The 12435-nt window shown below is 36.3% G+C and overlaps 1 protein-coding gene across 1 annotated transcript in view; it reads right to left on the bottom strand.

Moving 5' to 3' along the window:
- The window catches only part of LOC127446513 (FERM, ARHGEF and pleckstrin domain-containing protein 2-like), a 74630-nt gene that overhangs the window by 23316 nt on the left and 38879 nt on the right, over positions 1–12435 (bottom strand). Inside the window, exons 15-20 of the mRNA XM_051707488.1 lie at positions 3424–3605; positions 1522–1611; positions 1150–1283; positions 937–1018; positions 349–586; positions 60–190 (exon numbers count right to left, since the gene is read on the bottom strand). Coding sequence (XP_051563448.1) covers positions 60–190; positions 349–586; positions 937–1018; positions 1150–1283; positions 1522–1611; positions 3424–3605 — 857 coding nt within the window. The remainder of the gene's footprint in view (positions 1–59; positions 191–348; positions 587–936; positions 1019–1149; positions 1284–1521; positions 1612–3423; positions 3606–12435) is intronic.

Here is a 12435-nt window from a genome sequence, read left to right on the forward strand (position 1 = left end):
CATTATCCAACCAACATACATAACTAAAACAAAACTCCAAATGCAAGCTAAGAACTCACTCTTCCTGGAGCTGTAAGGTTCTCAATGCCTATCAGATCCCTCTGAAGTTCTGTCAGCTTCTGGAAGTTCTCCAATCGAATCAGACTGCTCTGCAGCTGAGTAGCAATCTCTGCCACCTCTTTCAGGGCCTCTGCAGAAAAATCAAAGTCAGCACACATCAACTTTACATAAGTGTGAGCTCCAAGTTGAGTCTCATAGATTTCATCCGTTTCAACACCTAAACAATATAACCCAAAAAACACCATTTAAGGTTTAGCTGGGAACAGTTTATTTTTTGAGATGGCCCACCTTTGCAATCATCATAGTCTCTGTGCTGGGGAGCATAATGCTTGCACAAGCGTTCCAGAATGAGTTTGTAGTGCATGAGTCTCTGGATGGGCTTCAGCAGGAAGGTGTTGAGGGGCAGGTAGCACACCTTCTGCAGTTCAAACTCCTTATACACCGTCTCCAATTTCTTCACGCGCTTTGTAGCTTTCTCCAGCTCTGTTAACACCTCATCATGCTTCTGCAGGTAGCCTGTGAACTCCTGTGGATATGAAGGTGTCAATACCTTGCCATAAAATATGGAGCATTTTAATATTTACACCAAAAATGTAATTAAGTTGAAGTGTATAATTTTTGTTAAAATAGTTTCTCCAATACCAGCTTAATATGAAGACAACTATAAGTAACCGACTGGTAGGTTGGTTTCCACGAAAGGACTAAAAACTGGCTCTGTGGTGCATTAAAACATTGCTCTGCTTGTTTGAGTATCCCAAACAGCCAAAATAGCAACATTGGCTTGAGGCATAGAAATGACATACTTCACCTTTAAACTCAAATCAGCCAGGTTTTATTATGTTGTGCTTTTTCTGTAGAACTGAACTATAATCTCACCTTTAGAGCACACATGTTACGCAGCATTACATCTCCAATTCGTTGGTAATCTCCTTTTACGTGAGCATTAGAGCGGCCCTCCCTGCAAACAAGCGAAAACCAACAAAGACCAAGAAAAACATATTTCCCACCATTTAGGAAAAGCAAAACATCTTTAACATCACATATGTCATAAAAAGTGTGTGAAATGTGTTAAATGAGATGGGTAAATACCAGAGAGCCAGCCTTTGGTCGATCTCTTTGAGGAAGCCTCTATGGAACTCATAGATGGGGTCAATGTTGGAGAACAGGAGAGTCATGAGACCCTCAGGCATTGCGTTTTCTTTAATCACTGCACTACGGAACCACTGAGGACACAAACATAACAGTGTGAGATTAAACACACCACCCAGCTCAAAGACAACAACAACCTCAGAGATCTTATAACAGGCACACATTAAACACATCAAAAAGACGACACAAACACACCCCATCTAAACAGAATAACATATGCACAGGGCTGACAGAAACCAGACAGGCCTCGCACACAGTGAGCTAAACTCATTACACTCATGATGAGTCATGATCACAGCAGACTCTGCTCACCACTGTGATGACCTCCAGATCCTTCAGGTACGTTCGTTCTGTCGTCAGAATCTCTTTAGCAATGAAGTAGGCTTTGTCAGTAGGGTATCTCTGAAAATAATAACATAAAATCACTCACTGATATGTGTTGTTAAAATAAGAGTTCACTCAAAAAAATTACAATTCTGTCATTATTAACTTACCGTTGTCAGTTCTATGAGATATTTTGAATGTTTATGCTGCTCTTTTCCATATAATGAAAGAATAGAGTGACCAGTGTCTGTTATGCTCCAAAAGGACAATAAAAATGATTAAAGAACCCTAAATGTAGTGCATACAATTTGTGCACTACAGTCCAAATCTTGAAGTCATGTGATATATCTTTGTGTGAGGAACAGACCAAATATTTAGTTATTCACTGAAAATCTTCCCCTCCTTAAATCATTTGCGCTTTCGCATATTCAAACTTGGTGTATAACATTCAGTTATGACACACAGGAAAAACAATACCATTGTGTGTTATTAAACAGATAATTCAACCAAAAAGAAAATTCTCTCTTAATTCACTCACCCTCATGTCATCCCAGATGTGTTTGACTTTCTTCTAATAATCTTCATTTATTTTCTGCAGAAGAATGTCTCAGCCCTGCAGGTCCATACAATTGGAGTGAATGGTGACAAGACCTTTCACGCTCCAAAAATCATATAAAGGTAGCATAAAAATAATCCATATGACTCCAGTGGTTAAATATGTCTTCTGAAACGATGCAATCACTTTTCCAATCCTTTTTTTTTTTTTTTTTACTATAAATATCTACTTTCACTTTCATAATGTCAAAGTGAAAGCGGAGATTTACAGTAAAAAAGGGCCTAAATATCGAACTGTTTCTCCCCAACACCTATTATATCTCTTCAGAAGACAGTTTTAACTACTGTAATCGTATGGATTACATTCATGTTGCCTTTATGTGCTTTTTGGAGCTTGAAAGGTCTAGTCACCATTCACTTGCATTGTATGGACCTATAGAGCTGAGATATTCTTCTAAAAATCTTTGTTTGCGTTATGCAGAAAAAAGTCAGTCATACACATCAGGGATGGCATAAGGGTGAGTACATTTTTATTTTTGGGTGAACTATCCCTTTAATGCGTGACTCATTTTGACTTGGCAAATTTAAATGTGCGAAAATGAGATTTGAGAGCTGTGGAGGAGGGGAAGATATCCAGTTAATAATTTAATCAACTGAAATTCTTGTCTGTTCCTGACACAAAGCCATTGTATGGCTTCAAACGTCTTGGTATATAGCAGACTAGTCATATGGACTACTTTTATGTTGCTGCTTTGTTCTTTCTGGAGCTTGAGTGTCCCTGGTCACTGTATGCTTTTTATTTTATGGAATAGTGCAGTGTGAGCATTTTTCAAAATGTCTTCTCTTGTGCTCCACAGAAGAAATTAAGACATACGGGCTTAAAATGAAATTATGGGTATGACAGAAATTTCATTTTTGGGTGAACTAAGATTTACTTTAAGAACGTAATGCCACAAATGAAGGGTCAGGTTTGGACAGTTACCCAATTCAGTTTTGAAATATTTGTTTTTATTCTGGCAATATTTTAAGCAAGTTTTAAAGTATTCAAGAAATGTTACTAAATATGCATAGTGTCCATGTCCAACACACTTGAAGGCAGGGCATTTAGGGTCAGCTGTGCACACCAAAGTTAGCAGCGAGCAAAAAATCTTCTTAAACAACCCAAAATCATATGGTCATTGCCATTACACAACATCAAGCAAAGCTTTAGTCCCATCAAGCAACACAAAACCCAAAAGGGCATCTCTCACACTTGTTAATCAAATCCCAAAAGTCCCTGAGGTGAGTTTTATGCTCTTTTTCAGGGCCTGGCAGGCTGGCATGCAATCAGTGTACCTTCCTCCTGCCCTCTTCATCCTCTTCTAGTCTGGTAGTGCCCACCTCATTCAGGATGGGGCTCTGCAGGGGCGAGGGTGCCTGCCCGGGAAGACTGAGGGTGGACATTTGGAAAGAGGGTGACAGACAAAGCGGACCTTTGGAGTTGAAGGGAGACAGCTGTGGGCTGTCAATGGCAGAGTCTGTGGGATGAGAAAAGAGAGGGAGAACATGAGTTAATACTTCAGACTACAAGCACATAAAAATAGATCTAATTTGAAAACTCGGGTCATCAGCTGTACAGGTAAAAGAAATGCAGTAGCAGGAATCTATGTTCACAGAGACAGAGACTACGTCCACAAGAACACGTTTTTGTTTATAAAAAAAAAAAAATAAATAAAAATAAAAATAAAAATAAAAAAAAAGTCTACACAGGAATGTTTCAAAAACGCTCTCCATAACCTCAGTTTGGACAACGATCAAGTTAGAAATGGAGTGGCCATGGCCAGAGACAAACTTAAACTTAAAACTTGTTCTTGCCCCGATTCCATTAATTCCATGAATTTGGGACAGCTAAAAATACTGTAGCTGAATGTAACAAACAGCCCCAATTTACGTGAAAACATTTATTATTGCAAATGTTAGCAAAGAAAATGTCTCAAGTTTGCAAAATCCAATTGTGATACAAGTATTTTAAAACCACTGTTTTTTAAAAATACACATTAAAATTTCCATTTGACAAATCATCTATATCATTCTATCCAGTCATTTAATCTTGAATGTAATAGCACTAATGGATGTTAAAAAAAGCTAAGATAGTATGGCAAACTTATTTTGGACACCAGTTGATGTATTTATTCATCCTGTGGCACTTCTGTGTTGCTCTAACAAACTATGCTGACTAATAAAAACAGTGAAAGACCTGATATACCAAAGACACACAGCCATTCCTTCAGAGCTATATATATATATATATATATATATAAAGCCCTGATAGTATAAAATCACATATATTTCCTTTATACCATATTAAGGAATGAAGATTAGAAACCTCAAAACAAAAGCAAGATAGCCCCACACATGCATAAAGAGAGATGGTTAAATATTAGGAAGAGGAAATGTATTTTTCCCCTCAAAGAGGATCAGCTCATGGGGGAAAACAAGAATGCGGAGGCTGGGCATAAACAAGGAACAGAATTCCAGAAAGAAAAAGGTGGCTTTACGACCCGGAAATAATTCTTGCAGAGGATTATCGGCAATACTGCTGGTTTGGTGAGCCGGCAGTGGTTTACAGTTTAACAGGAGTGTCCCGGTGGGGATGACATAGGAGAAAAGGGGAGGGGGAGGAAGGTCTACAGCCGGGTTTTGGCTGCCAGCCTGTACAAACACTGAAGCAGTGCTCTACACTAGAACGAGGCTGTGGAATGTAGCATAAGAAGTGAAACTCTAACAAAGATCAGGCAGACTCCTGCTTTGTCTACTTTATTCTTCCATTTATCCCTATCACTGCATTAACATCAAATTGCTTTTGGTGGTTTGTGATAGTAGTTAACCCAAGCAACAATTGTATTGTTTTTTTTAAATGGAAAATTTATATTATGTTTAAAAAGTCACCAGGTGTCCTGAGATACACTCTGAAGTAATCACAAACCTAATATATGTGCTTTCGTGAATGTCACATGTCAAGGAAGAGTCTGCCAAAATCACACTTGTAAGATATGGTTATATAAAACAGGACAGGATTAATTTAATGAAGTTACTTAGGACAGATAACGGAAATAAATGTAGGTAAATAATGGGGTAAACCTTACAAAATAATGCTAGATACATTTCTATCCTCCAACACTACAGAGCAGACAAACTGTTAATGAATAGGTAAGATCCAGGCACATCAGAAATGAACAAAGACATTTACCCTATTTTTGGATATTTCTTCATTTTGAACATTCATTTAAAGGAATAGTTCACCCAAAAATAAACATTATCTCATCATTTATCAACCCTCATGCCATCCCAGATAAGTATAACTTTCTTCTGCTGAAAACAGAAGATTTTTAGAAGAGCTCTCTCAGCTCTGTAGATCCATACAATGCAACTGAATGAATTTTGAAGCTCCAAAAGCACATAAAGGCAGTGTAAAAGTAATCCTTACAACTCTAGTGGTTACATCCATATCTTCAGAAGCGATGAGTGTGGGTAAGAAACAGATCAATATTTAAGTCGTTTTTTTACGATCAATCCCCACTTTCACTTTAACATTCTTCTTCTTTTGTTTTTGGCATTTCACATTCTTCATGCATATCGCCAACTACTGGGCAGGGAGAAGAATTTATAGTACTTATCAAACAAAGTGATTGTATGTCTTCAGAAGACTTACAACATGACGCATGAGTTGCATAAAACTACTTTTATGAGACTTTCGGGTCCTTTTTAAGCAGTTTTATCAACTGCTATTGTATAGAAAATCATTGAGTTTCTTTTTTTATATATATATTTGTTCTGCACAAGAAAGAAAATCATATGGGTTTGCGATGACATGAGGGTGAATAATTACATATTTGTAATTTTTAGATGAATTTTTGATTAATGCTGACCCATAAATCTACTTAATTACTGATTAAAGACCAAGACATTTTTCTATGAAGACGTTACCCTTAAAGGCCATACCCATGATAAACTAATAATGATAATACAAATAAATAAATAAATAAATAACAGATCCTTAATTAATAGATTACCAGTCCATTCGCAACAAAAAGCACAGCGTGCATTGTCATTTTAATTAGTCAGTGGACCAGGGGCTGAAAACGGCTCAAGGGACAAAAACGAACAACATTTTTTGCAGAACGTAACCGAAAACGAAGTCATTTTCAATTGTTCTGGAGTGAAAACTTTATTTTTAAATGATGGTAACTGAATATAACTAGTTAATTTCATTCCAATAATTTTCATGAAGCCAAAGGGTTTATTAGTAAATTTTTGGAATTACACTACTTCGTGTTGCCCGAAAAAACATGTGCTTTGATCCTGAAGGAAGCTGCTGCATCACACATTTCTTTGCCTAACTGCATTCTTTGGATGAAGACCTTTTTTTTTTTATCAACTATGTATAATTACTATATATACAGTATATGTACGGCTAATCCAGATGCAAGGAAAACATTATTAGGGTAAAATAAATTTGACGCTGCTGGGTTGACTAAGAAGCAGATCTGTAATAAAAATTATACTTGAATTAACTGTATGCTTGTTATGATTTCTATGCTGTTAAATTCACCACACCATAAAAATTTTATGGCTTATTTTCACTTATTTTGGTGTGGCAAGTGGCTTATTTTGAGCTTGTTTTTCCAGACCACATTACTTGTTTCTCTCACCAGATTTGGCAACCCCACAACTGGTATTTCAACAACCCTTAGCTCAGAGTGCTACAATTTTAAAAAGAATGTTATTAACCGTTTTTTTATTTTGTTCTAACCAGTTTCCATTAGGAAAAGAGGCTGCGGAACTTCCGAACCGGAGCGAAAAAATACTGTTTTTGCTCAGAACGAACCGAAATTAAAAATATATCGTTTTTAGTCCCTGCAGTGGACTCCAGGATGATGCCAGACACGGTGTCTCCTGGCCTCTGTCATCATGGTGTTAGTCTTAGCATTGCTCCTTGCCTGCCCTTCAGGCCTGTTTTTACATTACAGCTCCTGCAGGATGTCAGCGCAGGGTTAAACCACAAACTTTCAAAATCAGCAGCAACAGTTCAGCAAAGAAATTATAATAAATAGAAGGCTGCTGAAGTTATTATTGACAGTGGCACTGATCTGCAAGACAGCTTCTTTAATTTACAACTAATTAAAACACTGGAAACCACAAATCCTAACAAACTCAAAACCTCAAAAAACATTTTGCAGCAGTTTAAGAAAAACGTATTAGATTTAGGTAGTAGGTTACGTATGGACACAGGTTATTTATATGTGGTAATGTAGTTGTTGTTTTTTAAACTATCTAAAGGACTTGCAGTTTAAATGTTCCTTGCTTCACATAAGTCATTACAATATAGGTAGAAAAAATGTTTAAGTCTGCAATCCCAGTTACCCAAAAGTGATTATTTTATTTCAAAGGGAAAGTGTGAAACACATATTAAACACACACATAGAAGTTTACTCTATTTTCACATTAGTACATTAAGGACCTTGTTTTTGCATTAATAGTTCTTAATTTCAGAAATAATTCTACAAAAAAGCTATACTGAGGAAACAAAAAGTAAAGCACAAGGCAAGAGTAAGGGAGGGCAAGAATCAGAGTAAGGCAGATCTGGTCAGGTTCTTTCTTTTCATGACCTTCCCCAAAAAGCACTCTCTAAATTTCTACAGAGCACAACTGTACTTAAGCATCACAATTAGGAACACCACTTTTAATTTGAGCCTTTAAAACAATCATGTTTCTAACACAGTACACAGAGTGTTATGCTAAAATGTGACAAAGTGTTTGACTTTCATATGAAAAGTGCTTGCTTATACTGTCTTGGACTGAATTTGTTCAGCAGTTATTTTTATCAGTACTTTCAAACCTCTGTATCAATCTTTTTAAGTAGTACAATACAAACTTGCATTTTGTGCAACATATTTTGCTATAATAATAATAAAAAAAAATAAAAAAACAACATCGGCCTTAAAATACTAAATATAACTACTTTTAAATTGAGATTCTTGGCATCAGTGTATCAATTCTGAAATGATAAAAGTTTACAGGTCAATTATTATACATTTTTAGGCAATTTTTTGTGTGTGCCATGGAAAGAGGATGCATAACATGTAAAGTGGATTTCTATAAAAAAAAATATATATTGTTTGTACTGTTGAAATATATTTTAAATGCTTAAAATTAATGGGGCGAGTGCTTTAGTTATGTACGTTTTTTTCAAAACAAAAATCATACATTATATTCATTATATGTGCTCTTCAGGCAAGGTGTGGGGGCAACATGTTTTTGTAAAAACACTTTTAACTGGCATTAAAAGACTGATCACACTGCAACATATGCTCATAATGACAGAGTGGCAACTCAGCTGGAATACTGTTTCTGACAGTAAAACAGGTATAAACTAAAGGGTTAAACATTTGCCAATGAACTGTCTAATGACAAGACAAAAACAGGCCTTGATTTTTTTTTATCTTATGCACAAACACACACACAAAAATGTTGTGAACAGCAACATGAGTGAAATATTCATGAAGACTTCTAGACTAAAACAGCCCTCTGTTATGTAAACTGCAGATAATATGAGAGAGGATTACAGCTCCATTCTAGACTAGACCAGGAATATTATTCAAGTCTAGTTTCTATTAGAAGTCTTTGTAAAATGAGTTATTTGAAGTCAAAACTCTTATATATATATATATATATAATAAAATGGTGCCTCATTACCACTTGATAGATTAGTTTATTAAAAAAAAATATATTTTATAATAACTTTCATTAGAAAATAATTTAACATTACAACACAATCTAATGCTTAACAGGTCATTAGTTAATGTACATTCAAATAGATAGAAATCTTATGCAATTATTATTCATATATTTTTACATGTTCATATTAGGATGCAAATGAACTACTGATCTGTTAGGCATTATACATTGTGTGCGAATGACTTAATGATAAAACCTTTTATAAAGTATTGCCATAGTAGCCCTACATAACCAAACACAGCATACTACAACCTCACGTCATATTGACCATGGATCAGATCGGGAGTGGGGATCCAAGAGTGTTCATGATGGGGGATCTGAAAATTCAGCTATTGTGGAGGCTGTTAGATGGATAGCCAAAAAGTGCCTTGCCCAGATTTTAAAAGCAGCCAGGCCAGCTTTTGCTTGTGAGAGTAGAGAGAGGCCCCAAATGGATGCAAAACAGAACTAAATGGGCCATGTTTCGTTGGCTCTCAAAATGACAATGAGAATGAATTCTTTTGGTAATACTTAAAAAGTTTGTTTTGTTTTCTTTAAAACAAAATCACCTTTGTTTGTAGTAAATGGAAAAAGTTCAGAGTAGAAAGTTTTCTTATCCAACACATATCTACAGTGAGTTGAGAAAGTACTTTTGTTTTTTTGTTTTTTTACAAACCCTTTTTGTTTACTGTTAAACCCCCTTTTTCATGTATCCCCTGCTATATACTCCTTTTGTATGTTTTGTGGCATTAATAAAAAAATTAAAAAAAGGAATAAAAAAAAAAAGAGAGAAAGTACTGCTAAAAATCATAAAATTAGGTTTGCCAAAGAAGTACAAAGGACAGAGGAGAATGATTCACACAAGGAGGTAAAGATGGCAGGATATTTTAATGGAAAGCTCAAGAAAGAAAGGTAGGGGAAATAACATCACTATAAAGGAAAAACACCACTGTGATTCAATGTACTTATGGCACACAATCAATGTTATTCTCTCCAGACCCCAGAACAGAAACCCCAGGCATTTATGTGGTCTGGATGTTGTACAGAAACAAACAGCACTGAGCTGGTGTTGTCTATTAAGGCACTGTGTAATACTTTGCATCATTCACAGTAGCGGATCCTGGCATAGGCGATATAGGCAGGCGCCTAGGGCGGTAACGCTCTCTGGGGCGGCACGACAGGGTACCTGATCGATCGCCCCTGCACAGAGCTCGCAAGATCGCAATGGGAGAAAGGTGCCCCGAATTGTGCCATCGCGCCCCTGGCTCGCAATGGGAGAAAGGTGCCCCGAATTATGCCATCGTGCCCCTGGCTCGCAATGGGAGAAAGGTGCCCCAAATCATGCCACCCTACCCCGAGCTCATGATGGGAGAGAGGTGCCCCACATCATACCACCCCACACAGAGCTCGCAAGATCTCGATGGGGAAAGGTGCCCCGAGTTGTTCCTGACAGGCTACTCAGCCTAAAAGGCTCTAAATTGTTAGGATTATAGATGTTCATAATGCATTCTTACATTCTGAACAAACAAAAGATAACCATAATCAACAGTATAGCTGCACGTGACACAGGATCGACTCTGTGGTCTTGAGAAAATAAGTATCAACCATGTGACTGCTGGGCAGATTTGTCATTGATGAGATTATATATATATATATATAAATAAATGAAGTAACATATACATTCATTGTCTAGTTATACCCAAAAATGAAAATTCTCATTTACTCACCCTCATGCCATTCCAGAAACATGGCTTTCTTTCTTCTGCAGAATGCAAATGAAGATTTTTAGAAGAATATTTCAGCTCTGTAGGTCCATATCATGCAAGTGAAGCACAAAGGCAGCATAAGACTCCAGTGGTTAAATTTATGTCTTTAGAAGCGATATGATAGGTGTGGGTGAGAAATAGATCGATGATCCCTTTTTACTCTAAATCTCCACTTACACTTTCAGATCTGAAAATGAAAATAAACAAGCATCACATGTGACTTAAAGATGTGAATGTGGAGAAACAGAGTAAAACAATTCCTTAAATATTTCTGTTTCTCACCCACACCTATTATGTCGCTTCTGAAGACATGGATTTGACCACTGGAGTCTTATGGACTACTTTTATGCTTCCTTTATGTGATTTTTGTAGCTTCAAAGTTCTAACCAACATTTACTTGCATTGTATGGACCTACAAAGCTGAGATATACTTCTAAAAAAAAAAAAATCATTTGTGTTCAGCAGAAGAATGTCATACACATCTGGGATGTCATGAGGGTGATTAAATGATGAGAGAATTTAAGGGGGTTAAGGGGGGGCACCACATCGGATCTCGCCTAGGGCACCAAGTAAGCCAGAACTGCCACTGATCATTCAGAGTGGCATTCATTTGAATGCATTAGACGAGGCATCAATGTGGCATAAAAGATCAATTTACATTTTGAAAAGGCACCTAAAGGTATTGAGCACCGCCAAATGATTCAGAAATAAACATATGTGCCTCAAAAACAGATCGAAGTGCTCCAAAAAAGCAAACCTGCACTAGTGGTAGAATAATGAATTGCCAGAAAATATCTAAAAAGTAAATAAGCCACAAAAAAAAAAAAAAAAACACTTCAGTAATACTGAAATGTACTGAATTATCGTACCAGAATCAGTTTATCATGTTGCAAAGGCCACTTTAAGGCTGAAGCTTCACCAATGTTGTATAAAAATCAATTTAAGAAACAAACAAATGGCTATTAACTAAACATTTATTTTGAGAAAAAAAAAAAAAAAAAAAGAAATTCACTAATCACTACATTCACAGAAATGTGACTAAAACTGGACATACTGTTGATAATAGGAACTTTATAGGAGCTTAGTTGTGATAGGAACTATCCATTAAGGCTCTTAAACAAACTCGTCTCTATAGTTCCTCCTGCTTTCCAAACACTGATCAGGGAGAGCTCCTATGCTTATATATTGTGAATGATGTTATATATCATTCAAGTCCTATATTACATTCACTTTCTTTGCAGTGGTATTGACAGAATATAACTACTCTACCACTTACATTCATTGACGTTGGAAAAAAAAACTTCAAAGTACAATTAATCTACAAGTTTCTTGGGACTGAAGTGCATGCATAAAATATGGGTCTATGGAAAGCAAAAATTTGCTGAAAAAGCTGTTAATAGTTATAACTGAAAAGTACCCCAAAACAAGTCCAGAATACAATCAGAACAGATAATTTTTAATGCATGTATGGCAGCTAAACAGCAGGGGTCAGTGTGGAATGAATCATTCTAAAATAACAAAACACAAAGCTGCAAAGTAACTTTGGCTCAATTTAGCTTTTTACAGCTATGGCCATCAGTTCCACTGCTAATAAATCAAAGCCCTGAGCAGAGAGGTTTACAACTGTACTACTGACCAGCACTGGAATAGACTTATGCAGTCACTCAGATATAAAAGTACCTTCATATATGTAATATACTAGTAGCTTAAGCTATCAGACAATTGTATGTGTTCTTTCCTCGTTAAATTTGATTAAATGTCAATGTCATATAAGGGATGCAAACTCATGAGAGATGAAAAAGGTGAGAAAGTCATAATAGGTGTT

This window comes from Myxocyprinus asiaticus, chromosome 9 (assembly GCF_019703515.2).
Source record: "Myxocyprinus asiaticus isolate MX2 ecotype Aquarium Trade chromosome 9, UBuf_Myxa_2, whole genome shotgun sequence".
Classification (NCBI taxonomy): domain Eukaryota; kingdom Metazoa; phylum Chordata; class Actinopteri; order Cypriniformes; family Catostomidae; genus Myxocyprinus; species Myxocyprinus asiaticus.